The 17,713-nt window shown below is 41.0% G+C and overlaps 1 protein-coding gene across 1 annotated transcript in view; it reads right to left on the reverse strand.

Annotated features, from left to right (window-relative positions):
* Positions 1–14,634: 14,634 nt before the first annotated feature.
* Positions 14,635–17,713, reverse strand: part of panx2 (pannexin 2) — a 52,333-nt gene continuing 49,254 nt past the window's right edge. Inside the window, exon 3 of the mRNA XM_059986874.1 lies at positions 14,635–14,996. Within this exon, the coding sequence (XP_059842857.1) occupies positions 14,635–14,996 (362 nt within the window). The remainder of the gene's footprint in view (positions 14,997–17,713) is intronic.

The following is a 17,713-nucleotide window of genomic DNA, read 5'->3' on the forward strand; positions in this document are numbered from 1 at the left end:
ACAGATCTACGGAAAACAGGTCGGACAATGAAACAGCACTGGCTGGAACCAAACAGTGAAGTAGAGCCAATCAGTGAACCTGCCGACCCCGAGGATTCCTCTTGAGGTGTTCAAAGTGACCTCGGCTTCACTTGTCAAGAACCATCTTTGGGGATTATGAGACCTTACGTGATTGGTCAATCATGCTAACTGGAATAGTATAAAGGGAGCTTGTCAAACTCCAGCTCTATCCTGACTAACATTCAGATTCCAATCTGAATCCTTGACAATGTAACTTTTGCTGTTGTGATCATCTTCATCTTCATCGCCATTTCTTTGTGTGGTATCCCCATCCTTCCATCAGGGTCAACTCGCTGCTTATGTTATTACTCAGTTCCAGAAGATGAACGAAGCATATGAAAAGCATTGCACACTCATGCCATTTGCGAAGAAAGCAAAAAATGACCTTGATAGTGGTCTCATTATTTCTTATAACATTTCCAAAATGACAGCAAAGTGTGGAAAATCTCATCCAATTGGTGAAAGATTGATAATGCCTGCTATATCAGAAGTGCTCACCGCACTCAAAATGGATACCAGTACTGTAAAATCAATTCCTCTGATTTGATTTTAAAATACTGCAATCCATTTTGTGAACAGTGCTGTTCTCAAAATAACTATGTAGCTCATTGTATTTATGAAATGCGTGAAGACATTGAGTATCAACTATGCACAGAGCTACAGAAAACAGAATTTGGGACACAACTGGATGAGTCAACTGTGTATGACAATGACACATTGCTGATGGCATATGTACACTTTATCAAAAATGGAAATGTTTTTGAAGAGATTTTCTTTTGTAAAAAGTTAAAAAACAAAAATCAACATAAAATCAATTTACGATGAGCTCAAAATGTATCTTGAGGATGAAAGTATTCTGATTAGGAACATGATTTCTTGTGCAACAGATGGGGCATCATATATAACAGGTTACCATGCTGGTTTAGTGGCAATATGAAAAAAGAAATTCCAAATCTGTTTGCAATCCATTGTGTAATTCATTGTCAGCACCTTGTAGCCAAAATCCTCAGTCAGTGACTTTTTTCAAATACAACTCTTGTAAAATCTATTATCAGCTCAGGATGTGCACGGCACAACTGGCTGATGTGTTTGCAGATATCTTTCTCTCTCCCTCTCCCAGTGAAGATCGCTCTCCTACTTCAAAACATCCACCATTGTCCCTGTACCTAAAAAAACAAGGTAGCATGTCTGAATGACTGGTGTCCTGTCACACTCACCTCAATAATAAGCAAATACTTTGAGAGGCTGGTGAAGGTCTACATCTGCAGCATGCTACCACCCATACTGGACCTCCTACAATTCGCCTACTGACACAACCAATCGACAGACGATGCAATAGCCACAGTTCTCCACACTGTCCTTACACATCTGGAGAAGAGGGATGTTTAAGTGAGAATGCTGTCCTTGGACTACAGTTCGGTGTTCAACACCATAATTCCCTCCAGGCTTGACAAGAAGCTCAGAGACCTCGGCCTTCACCCTGCCTTGCTTAGCTGGATCCCGGACTTCCTGTCTGATCACCGGCAGATGGTAAGAGTGGGCTCCCTCACCTCTGCCCCTCTGACCCTCAACACAGGTATCCCTCAGGGCAGTGTCCTAAGCCCCCTCCTTTACATGACTGTGTCTAAACTGCGGATTAAATTTGCTGATGATACTACACTGATTGGCTTTATCTCAAATAATAATAGGGCAGCCGACAGAGAGGAAGTCATCATCCTGACACAGTGGTGTGAAGACAACAACCTCTCCCTCAATGTCGCAAAAACAAAGGAGCTGGTTTGAAATGGAGACAGGCTAACCCCTATTGACGCCAATGGATCTGGGGTTGAGAGGGTGAACAGCTTTAAGCTCCTTGACATAAACGTCACCAAGGATCTCACATGGTCTGTACATACCGACTGTGTGGTGAAAAAGGCACAACAGCGCCTCTTTCACCTCAGACGGTTGAAGAGGTTTGGTATGGGTCCCCGTATCTTAAGAACTTTCTATAGGGGCACAATTGAGAGCATTCTGACCGGCTGCATCACTGCCTGGTATGGGAACTGTACCTTCCTCAATCATAGGGGTCTACGGAGAGTGGTGCGGACAGCCCAGCACATCTGTAGTTGAGAACTTCCCACTATTCAGGACAATTACAAAGACAGGTGTGTAAAAAGGGCCTGTAGGAACATTGGGGACCTGAATCACCCCAACCACAAACTGTTCCCGCTGCTACATTCTGGGAAAAATTACTGCAGCATAAAAGTCGAGACCAACAGGCTCCAGGACAGCTTCTTCCACCAGGCCATCAGACTGATTAATTCATGCTGATGCAACTGTATTTCTATGTTATATTGATATCCTGTTGTACATAATATTTATTATAAATTACTATAATTACATATTTAGACAGAGACATAACAAAGATTTTTACTCCTCATGTGTGAAGGATGTAAGAAATAAAGTCAATTCAATTCAATAAAATTAAAGCTCATTCATCAAATTGCAGAATATTTTGCTAGGTATGCCAAGATAGCGATGAAGAATTTGAAAGCTTGCTTCTTCACACTGAAGTGAGTTGGCTGTCAAAAGGCTGCTGCTTAAAGTGTTTCTTTGATCTTTTTGACACTGTGGTTGAATTTTTGCTCAAAGTGGACAAGAGCTTGGGAAACAAGATTGAATTTCTACAGGGGACGTGGCACACCCAGCCGATCTGTATGACAAAATGGACATTCTAAATATGAAACTGCAAGGTGAGAATTTCAATTTAATCTAAGCAAAAAGTGCAGTGTCCACTGTTTTTGGAAAATTGGAAATATATAAGCAAGACATTGGGGGAAGAATGTTCTCACAGTTTCCCTGCATGGAAAGTATAGCACTCTCTTTCATAAATGGTGATTTGCAAGAGTAATTCTTACACTTGTCGTCACCGAAGAAGGATTTTCAGAATCAATTCAAGGATTGGATTGATCTGGAAATTCTCGTCTGGGTAATTAACCCATTTCTTTGCAAGGTGGAGGACTAGGAAGAGAGTTTGCAAGAAGATATTATTGAATTTCAGAATGATGAAGAAGCAAAAGTACTTTTAAAAAATGTTGGCTTTTGTGATACGTAGCTACACTGTCATACAAAGTTTCCTGGTCTCGGAGAAAAGCCAAACTGCTCTTCATTGCATTTCCATCTTCCTACCTTCAGTGCAAAGAACCACGTACTCAAAAAATAAACAGAAACCACTTGGACATTGCTAAGTGTGGGGTTCTAAAGCTTTTGCTGTCGCAACTGGAATCATATATTTCAACTCTTGCTATAAGCCACCAAGTTCAAGGATCATATTGATATTGAAGCTGCTGTACAGTGTACAGGTTGGTTTAAAGAGAAATAAAAATTTAAAGCAGAATTATTTTTCTCATGTTAGCATATAATAAACATATTTTTACACTATGGAGGCACTGGAAAGTATTTTGTGCCTACGAGGGGTGTTGGCAAGTATGAAAGTGCTTTGGGGGGCATTAGGCTACAAAAGGTTGGGAAACACTCCGCCTTTGATCTTGGCTAATTTATTTTTCACCTCAACTCCATTTTCCTGCCCATAACATTCATTGGCCCATAGTAAATTATCCAAAATTGAATCTTACAAAGCAGCGACCTTGTAAACATTCTAATGCATTTATTCCGAGAGTCTTAGGTAAATGAAAAATAATGTTTTTTTAAAATTTATTGAGGTACACCGTAGAACAGGCTCCTCCAGGTATTTGATCAACACCACCAGACAACTCCACAATTTAATCCCAGCCTAAACACAGGGCAATTTAGAATGAAGAATTAACCTACCAACTGATTCGTGTTTGGACTGTGGGAGGAAACTGGAACACCAGGAGGAAACCCATGCGGTCACGGGAAGATGGTACAAACATTGAGCTCTGTATAGACAGGTGAACAGAATATTTGCCAATAAGTTAACCAGATATTAGGGAGCATGATCACACAGATGTATTTAACTTTATTCCAATGAGATTCACAAGAGAATCTGATGAGCTTAGAGCATAGAATGCTCTTGCATTCATGAAATTATTGCAACCATGGAAAGATAATTGAGGGAAGGCAAGACTGGTAGCCTAGCGTTCAGGGGCATAGAAGTTCCAGCCAGGGATCAAAAGAAGGTGGGAGAGTTACACTATTTATTAGGAAGGAAGTCACAACACTATAGATAGGATATTGTCAAGCAGGGGTTCCCAACCTGGGGTCCATGGATGCCTTGCTTAATGGTGTTGGTCAATGGCATTCAGGAAGTTATAGAGGGGTCATTGAATGATACCACATGGATAGAAGTATAGAATTAGAGTGGAGTGATCACTTTGCTGGGTGTATATGATTTGCCTCCAAATAGTGAGTGGGAATTAAAGGAATGGACATGTAAGTAATGGGGGATTATAGTAATAGGGGATTTTAAGTTTTTCAATAACGAGTAGGATTTCTTTAGTGCAAGGAATTTAGATGGGTAAGTTTGTTAAGTGCATTCAAGAAAATACTTTGAGACAATATGTAGAAGATCCTGCTTGAGGTGGTTCCTTAAGGTTGTCATAGCCAGGGGAAGTAATGGGATAAGCTCCCACTACCTGTTAAATGCTCTCAATAAAATGCACCTCAAATAGTCTCTGACAACCTAGTGCAGCTCCTGGCCTTCATGTATGGCTCAGCTACTAAGCCTGGCGGAATTGATTCTACTGACAGGAGAAGGGACAAAGGTGGGTCACTGGTGCCTTAAAAACAGTCACTTTGGGCAGCTTGGGCTTGTCAGCTATAGTTGACAGCTCATCTAGAAGAAGGAAATCTTTAACCTCAAACCTCTGCTGCCCTGTGGCTATACCCACTCATGGAGAAGGCTTTGGGAATAAACCCCAAGGGAAAAGTCTGGATCTGGAATCCCTAAGGCAGCCCTACGTTGTTTTCGCTGCTGACTGGGAACTCCTGTGATGCTGCTGGTGCGAATCTGAATCAGTCTCTGTTGTTCCTTTGGGTTAATCTGATGTGTGGAGAGGGGGAGCTTGCTCTCGTATTGTACTGCCCAGGCTTGCGTATCTAGACAGCTAGGACACAACGTCCATGGTCAATCCTATCGACAGAGGCTCCACACCTACTTGAAGTGGGAGCCTTGTCTGTGGAAATGAAAATGAGTAGGTAGTATAAGGTTAAGTTGGGGGGCGGGGTGGTGGTGGATATTTAGGGAACAATGAACGTAGTTGTACAATTTTCAAGGTAATTATGGAAAGCAATAAGGTTGTCTTAAGTGAAGATCCTCAACTGAGGAAAGGCTGATTTCAGTGGAACAATGGTGAATGTAGATTGTGAACAGATGCCTACAGATAAAACAACAGTTGTCAAGTGGGAATATTTGAAAACAGAGTTAGTAATCATTTACGGAGATTTTTTTTCTCTCTGCTGAGAGTGAAAGACAATGAATTTATGGTTAGGGAATATTTCGAAGACAAAGAATATTGAAGATTTGATCAGGTAAAAGAAAGGAAGCACGTGACAAGGATAAACAACTGGATTAGAGTGAGTCTTTTGAGGGATTCAGAGAGTGCAGAAGAGAATTTAAGGAAGTTGTAAGCAGGGCGAAAAGCACTCATGAAACATCCTTAGCAAGTAAGGTTAAGGAGAATCCCGATCCTCTGTAAGTATATCAGGACCATTGGGGAAAGAGGTACCAAAAGTGCAATTGATGTGTGGAGCTAAGGAAAGTGGGTGAGGTGCTTAATAAATACTTCTCATTTATGGAGAAGGACATGGAAGACAGTGAGTTCAGGGAGGACTATGTTGACACTTTGAAGGACGTCGCACTTAAGAAAGAATAGGTATTGGATGTCATGGATTACACAGAAGTGGAAAGGAACAGAGAGCTTTAATAGTAAGCACAAGAGATTTTGCAGGTGCTGGAAATTCCGAGATTCCTTAAGGTTGTCATAGTCAGGGGGGTAGTGAGGATAAGCTCCCACTTCCTATTCAATGCTTCCAATTAGCCTCTGACTCTGAAATACTTCAATAGCCCCTGACAACCAAGTCCAACTCCTGGCATTCACGTGTGGCTTAGCTACTAAGCCCGGCAAAACAGTTTCTACTGAATGGAGAAGGGGCAAAGGTGAGTTACTGGTGCCTTAAAACCAGTCGCTTCAGGCAGATAGACCTTGTCAGCCGTGGTTTGCAGCTCATCTGGGAGAAAGAAAACTCTGATCTCAAACCTCCACTGCCTTGGAGCTATGCCCACTCATGGGGATGGTTTCAGAAGTAAACCCTGTCATGAAATTTGTTTTTTTTTGTGGCAGCACACAGTGCAATACATAAAATTCCTACGGTACTGTGCAAAAGTCTTTGGCTCCCTAGCTACAGGCCTTTTATGTGTCTAAGTCTTTTGCACAGTACTGTAATTATAATACTTATTTTCTTTTATTTATATGCAACATGGTAACACACCCTTTTGGTCCACGAGCCCGCAGCCCCCAATTACACCCATGTGACCAATTGACATTCTCTCCCCTATATCTATTGAATGTGGGAGGAAACTGCAGTACCCGAAGGAAATCCACATGGGCACAGGGAAGTGTACAAACTCCTTATAGACAGCGGCAAGAAATGAACCCAGGCTGCTGGTGCTGTAATAGCTTTAGGCTGACTGTTATGCAATCATGACACCTCAAGAATTTGCTTCAACTGTCACCTGTGGTAGCGAGTTCATATTCTCAATACTCTTTAGATAAATAAGTTTTAAAAAATTCTTGTTTGGATTTCTTGGTGACAATCTCCTGATATTGGCCTCTGGTTATGCTTTTCCTCACATTCATCTTGTATCTCTCTAAAGCCATTTTTTTCATTTTAAAATCTTCTATTAGATCACTCCTTGATCTTTGCTCAAGGGAAAAGAGACCTAATCTGTTTATCCTCATTCTCATTGATGTATAATTTTATCTGAGTAATGCTTAAGTAGTTTCCAATGCTTTATTTCACTCCAATCACAGTTAAATATGAGTAACGTGGAATATGAGAAACTAACTTATTGCTTGTTGGAAATATTTCCATTAATTCCTGATATTTTAACTTCTCAATTACCATAGTAAGATATGGAAACCATAACTTGCCAATATCACAGGGTGATCTAAGCGTTGAAAAAGTAGATGGAGACATTTTTCAATTCTTTGAAACAAATTTTGAAGCAGATGCTTACAGTCTTATTTATTTGTTTGTTCATTATGTGACATGTCTTTCCATGACTGTGATTGTTCTTGGCAAATTTCTCTACAGAAGTGGTTTGCCATTGCCTTCTTCTGGGCGGTGTCTTTACAAAATGGGTGACACCGGCCATTATCAATACTCTTCAGAGATTGTCTGCCTGGCTTCAGTGCTTCACCTGACCCTGATTGGGGGTGGGGGGGAGGGAATGCTAAGCAGGTTGTCTAAGGGTGACCTGCAGGCTAGTGGAGGGAAAGAGTGCCTTACACCTCCTTTGATAGAGACATATCTCCACCCTGCCATCCATTTCAGTCTTATAGACACAGTCATTATTGTCTTCTACAAAGAGGTTATCTTACTTATGGAGTAAACAAATTCTGCTTAAAATCAAATAATATTTATATGTATTATGTTCCCAGAATGTTGACGTGAAGATACTGCACTCTGCTCACACATCTGTGTTGTGATGTGGAGAGGATATTCTCTTTGCTAATGCTGAGGTTATATCCTATTTACCTGTTTACTGTTAGTTTTAACTCTTTGTTGGTCAATCACGAAATGCCTTTTGTTGGAATGTATTTTGCTCTTCCGTTTAATTATTTTTTGAGGTGAACATTGTCAACTATCTTTTTCTTCCACTATTCTTATTCCCCATTTAATTAGCTCAGAATGTTTGTGTGCTTATCGACATGCTGTTACATCTTACCTTTTGCTGAACTGAGCATGCATAGTAACACTTATAAGTTTATGGATGTTTATTTGAAACTCCCTTGGATAAATGTTCCTAATTACAAAGAACTTCAAAGTAATATGTTTGAATGTTTGCTTGAACTTGTGTTAAGTTTGCAAACTTTACTGTAAAGGTTGACGTTCCCCACATCTTGATGGCACTTTCCAGATCTCGACTGACACGTCACCATGGGTACTATTCATGCTGTGACACTGTCCGACTCAAAGTAGGACTGCCCTGAACATCAGTTAGAAACAGCGGAAGGTTGCCCTCTCTGATGTCTGTCTGTGCAGGAGAGACAGGATTAAAGAGGAAGGGGCACAACTCAAATGAAGCCATGGCCATTGCACAAACGGTGGCATAATATTAGACCATAAGATATAGGAGCAGAAGTAGGCCATTTGGCCCATCGAGTCTGCTCCACCATTCAGTCATGGACTGATCCAGTTCTTCCAGTCATCCCCACTCCCCTGCCTTCTCCGCATACCCTTTGATGCCCTGGCTAATCAAGAACCTATCTATCTCTATCTTAAATACACCCAATGACTTAGCCTCCACAGCCATTTATGAAAACAAATTCCACAGATTTACCATCCTCTGACTAATGTAATTTCTCTGCATCTCAATCCTAAATGGACATCCTTCAATCCTGAAGTCTGCCCTCTTCTCCTAGAATCCCCTAACATGAGAAATAAATTTGCCATATTTAATCTATTCAGGCCTTTTAACATTCGGAATGTTTCTATGAGATCCCCCCTCATTCCTTACTTTGTAATATTCCTTCCTTTGTCAGACAACTAGTATGAGGATGCACTCAGTATTAAAATCAAGACTTGTTAAGGTCTTGTTCTGGGGCTGTTATGATAATTGTCATTCTCAATACCTGTACCTTGAGTTTATCCAGGGATCTGTTGGGTCAAATGCTAAATCTTACTGTCAGCTCTGCACAGCTTTATGGAGCAGGTGACTGAGATTGGTATGAGTAGTTCTAACATGACTATTCCCTAGGACTCCAATGAGAATGGGTGGGCTCTCAGATTTCTGCTTTTGGCTGACCTTCGCATTGGTGCAGGATATCAGCACCTACCATCAGGTGATGGTTAAGAACCCCAGGTCAGTGAGGCTTGTATTAAACAGAAACAATTTCACTCCAGAGCATGTGGACTTACAGAATGGTGGAAAATACCCTGATGCCAAGCAATGGTCAGAAACAGTTGGGGGATCTATATATTGTGTAGAAAGGGGCAGAGAAGGAGTGTTTTGGCATCTTGATGTTATATAGGTACTTTTCAGGAGATGAATTTTTATAATGGTGGAGGTTCCTGGGAGAAAGTACTCCATTTTTTTTGTTCTCCTCTTCCTCCAGTTCTTGTCCTGCTTGTACAATAGCCCATCACCATTCTGGAGAACCTGGAGAAAAACTGTCCCTTTAGCTGGTATGTGTCAGATTGCTCGATGCCTCTACCTCCTGACATCTTTGATGAGCTGCCTGGAGATTTAAAGCAAGGCTGATGACTCCCATGCAGAATATCAGCGGTGATGTCTCAGTGTGGTATAGACAGACACACTGGATAACAACTAGCACCCTCCTCCAAGAGGATCACAACCTTGTTGCGGATTGGAGGCTTGCGTTCCTCAATGACCCGGCGAGCGATGCTGGCTGGAGTCTGGGTTTCATGCTTTGGATCTTGGGAGGGTTACCCATGCCAAACCGGTTAAAGATTAGAGGACAGACTAGGAGTGGTCCACCGGTCCTCCAGGTTCAAGGGGTTCAGCTCAGGGCTAACAACTCTGACTGGTTAAACAAAACTATTGCGGAAACGGCAGTGAAGAATCCTTTCGCATCTGTGTACGATGGTATTCCTGGGTCTCCACCTGGGACTTGCATGGCTGACAGTAGTGGCATGATAAAGGAAGCTAAGGACACCAGACAGACAGAGATGGAGGTCCTCCATTGCCATCCTAAATGCCTGTGGTGTGATCACTGAGCATACAATTGATATGACGAAGATTCTCTTTAGTTTCCTTGGCAGGCAGAAGGTACAAATGTATAAAAAGATGCACTTCAGATTCCCTGGAGTTTCCCTGATTCTCAGGAATTCCCCATCTGGTGTTTCGAAGTTCAACCAGTCACCCATGACTTTGCCTACTGCCCATTGCTTGGCATCAATTCATGTTTTGCCACATTACACCTGTGAGAAGTCCACTTACCGGGACTTAGCAGGCTAGAAATGGACCTCAGTGAGTTATTTGCATTTGGGGGTCCAAAGAACTGAAGCTTTGCTATTGAACATAGAAGAAAGACTTGAACATTGGACAAATCACAAATCTTGAAATTGCCTCCATAGAAATTCTGCACAGTTCGACCCCAAAGGCTCCAGCAAAGTGGAGGCTGGATGATCAGATCTCTCTGCTCTCCAGCTGGGGTGCTGATGCCTCCACAAAAATCACAGAGGGGAAGACTTGTTTATTAAGACACCATAAGCTCCTGAAGAAAGTAGGCTGAAAGGTGGAAGCACTTTTATTGGAGCTATACCCACAAACTGCTGGAGAAACTCAGCCGGTCAGGCAGCAAATGAACAAACAGACAACATTTCGGGCTGCGACCCCTCTTCAGGAAAGGAAAGGAAGTGGTGAAGATGGCAGAATAAAAAGTGGAGGGAGGGGAAAGAGGACTTAGCTACAAGGTGATAGGTGATGGGTGGGTGGGAAAGATAAAGGGCTGGCGAGGAAGGAATCTGATAGGAGAGGAGGGTGGAGCAGAGGAGACAGGGAAGGAGGAGGGGTGACAGTAGGCTAGTGAGGAGAAGAGATAAAGGAACATAGAGGGGAATCTCATTGGTGCTTCAGTCCTATCACCTTTATCTTTTTGATGGTGCTCAAAATCTTTTCTGCTTGCATCATATTTCTGTGCTCATTTCTTCAGAGGACAGTTAAGTGGCCATGGCTGGTGCATCATCCTGAGTGTGTAGATTGAGTAAGTCTTTGTAGGCACCCATTGGATTACCGGTTTGAAGTTCCATGTGGGTGGCTGCTTGTTACAATGTGCCACTTGTGCCCAAGACAGACTACTCCAATCTCTCCCTGTCAGTGCAGACTGTGGCTAGCATGCCTGTCCAAGCCACACTGCTCCAGAAGTATTAAGTTGCTCATCACCATCCAATGTATCTCATCTGCACTGAGAACTCAGGGAGACTGGTACCTTCCAAAAGAACTGAAGCTTTGCCACTGCTGGGTCCCCTCCTCCTTCCCTGTCTCCTCTGGTCCACTCTCCTCTCCTATCTGGTTCCTTCCTTTCCAGCCCTCTATCTTTCCCAGCCACCTGGCTTCATCTATCACCTTCTAGCTAGTCCTCTTTCTCCTTCCCCCAGCTTTTTATTCTGGCACCTTCCTCCTTCCTTTCCAGGCCTGAAGAAGGATCTTGGCTCGAAAAGTTGACTGTTTATTCATTTCCATAGATGCTGCCCGACCAGCTGAGCTCCTCCAGCATTTTGTGTGTGTTCCTTTGGGGTGTTTATCTTTTTCTCATCCTCACAAACACTTTGCCCTGATTTTTATATTTTCTGTTTTTTCATAGGATAAATATTGCAAATTAGAAAATGCACTGGTTCATAAAATTGCAGTGACTGTTGCTATAATTATACGTGTTGAAACTTTGATGTTATCACAAAGAAAGATGGCGTTAAGTTACTTGTTTACTTTGGATTGAATTGCTTATGCTGACTTCTGGTTACATCCATCTATTTTAACTTCAGGTGTATCTTTGAGTCTGGAGGTGCACCTGGAAGCCACCTGGAACCGAATGAGGACAGTGTCACATCATCTAGTCTTGAAAGGCTGTGTTGAAGGAGGTAAATCAGCACCTTTCGCTTAAGCCAGGAGTTCCCAGCCTTTTTTATGCCATGATCAATACTGTCAAGCAAGGGGTCCATGGGGCCCAGGTTGGGAACCCATCTTAAACCATTAATGTTTGTATAATTTCTTCTACAGAGACTATTGCCCTTATTTGGTTTTTGCATTAAAAAACAATGTGTTTGATGGTTAATTTTGCATCTGTTTGGTGAGTTTAGTTTTGTGATATTTGAAGTATTTATTTTTGGATTGAACTCTATCAGAATGAACAACTGAATTTTTCAGTTACAGAATAGTGAATGACAGTTGGTAAATGCACACTGGGCATTGAAATTAGTGGGAAAAGTGAAGTCAGTGGCTAAAAAAACCATAAGGAGCACTTGGCTTTATCAATGGAATTTTGAACTTTTGAACTTTGAATGGAAGTGAGAGTATAGCATCAGGGACCATACGACAAACTTTTATAAAATACTTGAAACTTACTGTGTTTTTTTCTATTTGTGCAATTTGTTCTTATTTTCTATGTTAGGTGTTTGATGTTTCCTTTGAATGGGTTCCATGTTTATTTTTGTTTCGTGGCTGGCTGCAGGGAGATGAATTTCAGGGTTGTATGCTTCGGTAAGTTTCTTTGACTTTGAACAGCCTTTATTGGAGCATTGTCTCAAGTTTGTGGCATTGCACTTTGGAAAAGACCATAAGATATAGGAGCAGAATCACACCGTTTGACCCAATGAGTCTGCTCCGCATTTTATTATGGCTGATTCAATTTTCCTCTCAGCCCCAGTCTCCTGCCTTCCCCACTCCCATATCCCTTCCTGCCCTGATCAATCAAGAACCTATCAACCAATTTATCAAAAGGTATTAGACTTTGTGGAAAGCATCCAGCAGAGATTTACTAAAATTAATCTAGTGTCAGGGATTTTTAAAAAATATATTATATATTTTTTTCTGATATGAAAAGAGGCATTTTACCCAATATCTACCAATGTTCAGATTAGACCCACTGATTGTATTCCTCTATTTAATCCTCTGTAACCTATTCACCCATTGATTCCACCCTCCTTCTTTCCCCCACTTCTTACTTCTCTATCTGTCACCGTGTAGAGTCCTGTGGATCCCTGCAGCAGCAATGTCAGCCCTAATGAGGTAAGATAGTTCCTCAGCATTCCTCAGGATTTTACAATCCTGCACTTACATGTAGACCATAACACCATTAGACATAGGAGCAGAATTAGGGCACTCGGCCCATCGAGTCTGTACCACATTCCAACATGACTGATTTATTATCCCTCTCATCTCCGTTCTCCTGCTTTCTCCCCATAACCTTTGACACCCTGAGTAACCAAGAACCCCAACACCTCCTCTTTAAATATACTGAGTAACAAGGCATTCACAGCCATCTGTGGCAATGAATTCCACAGATTTGCCACTCTCTGGCTAAAGAAATTCCTCCTCATCTTTGTTCTAAATGGATGTTCCTCTGGTCCCAGACTCCCCCACTAAAGGAAACATTCTTTCCACATTCACTCTGTCTAGGCCTTTCAATATTCCTCCCCCCCCACCACCCATTCTTCTAAACTCCAGCGAGTACAGGCCCAGAGCCATTAAATGCTACTCACACATTAACCCGTTCATTCCCGGAATCTCCTCTGGACCATCTCTAGTGCCAGCACAGCTTTTCTTAGAGGAGGGGCCCAAATCTGCTCACAATGCTCTAAGTGCAGTACACTTAGCCAGTACACTGGGTCCAGAGCTGAAACCAATCTGCCCATCTAAGTAACTCTAAGCATTCTGTTAGAACGTTATAAAACTCTAGTTGGTAATGACATGCTAGTGCACTGTGTGTTAAATTCTGTTAAAGCTAGGCTGAATTAATTAATTGACATCAAGTGAGACTATCCTGCAACAACAATTAGACCAAAAGCACAGCTGAGATGTGGAACACTACTAGATCAATAAAGTGGAAGTACTGGCCGTGACTTGCTGGTTACATTCAGAATGGCGACTTTTGCATCCCATAGACAACATTTATTGCTATCCTTCACTTGTAGAGCAGATGTATTTGTGCTTCCTAAGAAATGGAATACAGAAATACAACACCACTCTACTGATTTGGATAAAACTTCCGTGAAATAAAAATGTAAGGCGTAAAAGTCCTTAAAAACTTAACTAAAAACTGGAGGTTTCAGCTGCTTTGTTTTGTGGTCGTCATCTCTGTTTATTGCATTTTTGTCCTATGAATTAGTTTTCTCCTCATGTAGTGATCTACTATTAAAAATGTGTAAAAATAAACTCTGTAAACATTTATTGGTTCTTTATTGGTATCTCGAACAAAGAACCAGTGAAGATTCCTTCATTCTAGTTGCTCTGACCGTCTCTTTCCAACAGCACTGGCATGTTCATGCACTCTGACAGAAAATCTCTGCCAATTATAGTTCATCAACCATTTGCCCTTCAACTCCAGTTTTTTGTCCATCACTTCTTTGTCACATCACATTGCTGACAGTTTTAGGATAGATTTTAAAACCCAAAATACAATTAATAAAGCTAAGCACCATAAAGTTTGTTGAGTCTTGAGAGCTTGTTGACTTAAATATATTTTTTCTGGGTTAGGAAGCATGCCTGTTGGTCATCTTGCATCTAATGAAACCACATTGACACATTGTGAGTACTATTTGCATTAAGCATTACCTAAACTGATGGAGAGATTATTACTTGTGCCAATGTCATCATTCAATGATGCATTATCAGCCTTATGAGAAGAATGACACTACAGCATACCTAATATGCTAATACTCTATTGTGCTAACCATTACTACAGGATCTTCAAAAGTAGTGAGTAATATCTTCTCTGGTGAACGTATGGGTAGATCCTCTGTGTTTGCGGAGGAAATTACTTTAGCGTTTAGCAAGCTGGGGGCAAATGCTTCATCTTCGTGGTCTTCATAGAGCGTCTGAATATTCTGGATGTCGATGAGTGGGAGAGTAGGGTTACGGTTGAATTGTGGTCTTGCTTCGCGGATAGCTTTTTCTGCCGTAGGCAAGTTGTTCGTGTAGTTGGTACAGTAAGGTCTACTGTCAGGTAGCGTTAGGCAGCTCTCTGATGAACATTTAATATTGCTTGTAGCACCTCCTTCAAACAGATTACTATCTATGAGAAATAACTTGTTAGAGTTCAAACAGCCATGAAAAAAACATTGAATTTTCTTTTTAATATTTGCATTTGATTCTTAACCATTATAATTACAATTAGATAAATCTGCAGATCAATATGTATAATTCAGCATATATGTCAATGTTAATTGTTACTTCAGGTTATGGGAATGTAACAATCGCTTCTGTTTTTGCACAAAAATTGAGATTATGGAAGTAACATTCTTCTTTAACATTCCTGCTCCAAGATTTAAGACCTTAAATTAAGATTTAAGATCTTAAATCTTGGTGCAGGATTACTAAAGTAAAATATAAATAGAACTCTGTAAAAATAAAGAAGAACCCTGAGTTAGACATAGAAAGTATAAAAGTACACATTTCATAAACATTAAAAACCTAATATACATTCTCTGTCATATGATGTCTCCTTAATCTTGCCATTTATGATGGACCTTCTAATTCCATCAATTTTCGTCCTTCATCAAAAACATTTCCTTATGCCTTCCAGCTCTATGTCATTATGAATTGAGATTGCAAAATAATCTCCCCCTCAGCTCACATGGAAAGCACATTGAAAATTCCTCCAGCGCAGAATTCAAATTTCTTTTTGTCAATTATATTCTTATCCATTTCTCAATATGCTTCCCAATTCCTCACCTCAACCTTTAACAACATATCCCAAGCCTAACACATTCTCTCTCCTTGGGGCCATTCCCCTTAGTATGGTCTCAGTAATAGCAGAGTGTAGATGATCCCAAACTGCTTAAACTGTAATTAGATTCATCTGTGGCCTGCAGTAAATGAATAACACAGCAGTAGATTGAACTGAAATGAGCTGAAAATGAATATCCCTGGAGTGTTTCATTGACTTTGTGGTTAGATCTTTTATCGTCTGTGTACTTTGCTCATTTTTTTTGCCATTTATGCAATTTGATTTTTCTTTACATGTGGGGGGGGTGTGATGTTTTTCTTTGAACGGGTTCCATGGTTTTCTTTGTTTCATGGCTGTAAATGGGAAGATGAATTGCAGGGTATGTGCTGCATATATTCTTTGATAATAAATGTAGTTTGAATCATTGAATCCAAATTATAAGTAGGACCATACTGTATAAACATAATTTAAGAAAATAAGGGTTTGTTTGTATCGACTGTTACAGAGCTTGCATTGTCTGAAGAAGATACATGAAGTAATTGACTTTCAGGTGATGTTGTTAACTTTGTCAATAAAGAGAATGTAATGCCCTGTTTAAGATTTCTACTGCTATGCTGTGAAGTATACTTTTATTTTAGCAATATCCTGCAAAAGCAGTGTGTAAGAGTGTTTTGGCTTCAGCCAAAGATACGGAGCCATTTTGTTGTGTCAGTCAATCAGGCTTGCCTTGGTATGTGTTGTAACTTTCTGCCCAGTGGGATGCAATGGAAGATTTGGGGGAGCTGGGCAGGATCAGATTTCTGAAGGACAGCAGCTGGTTTGGGGTCTTTTGGCAGGAGCTGTGGAGCACAAGGGAAGATGCCACAGAATGCCGCTCGAAGGAGAGACCTCATAGTAAGAAGTGCTTTGTGCAGATGAATGGTTCTAAGGAGGAAGTGCTAGTGCTCCTGAGTTAGTCAGTTCATTCAAGATGGTCTTCAAGGAATGTTCGAACTGTGGCTGGTGTCTTTCATGCGGAACGTGGGTTCAGCATGTGAGTAAAATGATACACCCGACTACTCCAGAAACGAGCTCCAATGTTTATGTGCACATTTGGAATGGCTTAACTGTAATAGGCCCTTATATTTTTCTTTTCTTTTTCTGCTAAACGTTTGTTAAAGTTGAAATATTGGTAAATATATTTCCTTTGTAATTTTATGCCGGTGTACAATCTGTTATTTTTCTGGAGAATGATAACTTTGCATGGGGCAGTATTCACACAGCATTCACTACAATTAATGTTCCTCCCTGGAACTTTCCAACTTCCCTGTTTGAATCCAAATCATACTGACTCTAGCTGTGCGTTGCTTATGGAAGGTGGCCTCCTCATTGCTGAGTCACCTGGCTGTTAGCAGAGTTAGCTAATGAGCCATGTTTATATACAAGCACTGGTGGGGGAGGGGGGGTTGCAAGAATCAAATACTATATATCTATATCTGTGGATGTCAATTCAATGAGACACCTGAATGGCAGAGCAAATCTGGGCTTGGAAAATGTAATGTGCTTCTTATTTCATCATTGATCCAATTACCCAACCAATCTGGGTTTTGCCGACATCCCAAGGGTGATTTTTTAAAAAATTTCTCCGACTTTCTAAAACGTGGGCCTTCCAGCTTAGGTAAAAGGAAAAAGGCATAAAAGACACAGAAAAGCATAAAAGACCAATGGTAGGCATGCAGTTCTGCGCTTGGTCACATTAGAAGTAGAAAGCAATATGGATATTACACCCACATAAATTCTACCATTCCACCATTGAATGAAATCATGGCTGAACTATCACATGATGACCATGTTTCTGCCTAATCCCATTTCTCCTGATAACTAGCAGACCATTCACCTTGCTCACCACAGCTGATCTGTTATTGCTGTGGTAACAGTTTCTGAATCCACAGCTCCACCTCATCGAAGGACCCTAAGATACTAGTTCCAGGGGCTTGAAATGAGCTCCCCAAAAGGTAACTGGACTTTGGCAACAAACCATCCTTGTAATGATTTCACATCCAAAATAATTTTTTAATGCGACT

The sequence above is a fragment of the Hypanus sabinus genome, chromosome 13 (assembly GCF_030144855.1).
Source record: "Hypanus sabinus isolate sHypSab1 chromosome 13, sHypSab1.hap1, whole genome shotgun sequence".
NCBI classification, from domain to species: Eukaryota; Metazoa; Chordata; class Chondrichthyes; order Myliobatiformes; family Dasyatidae; genus Hypanus; species Hypanus sabinus.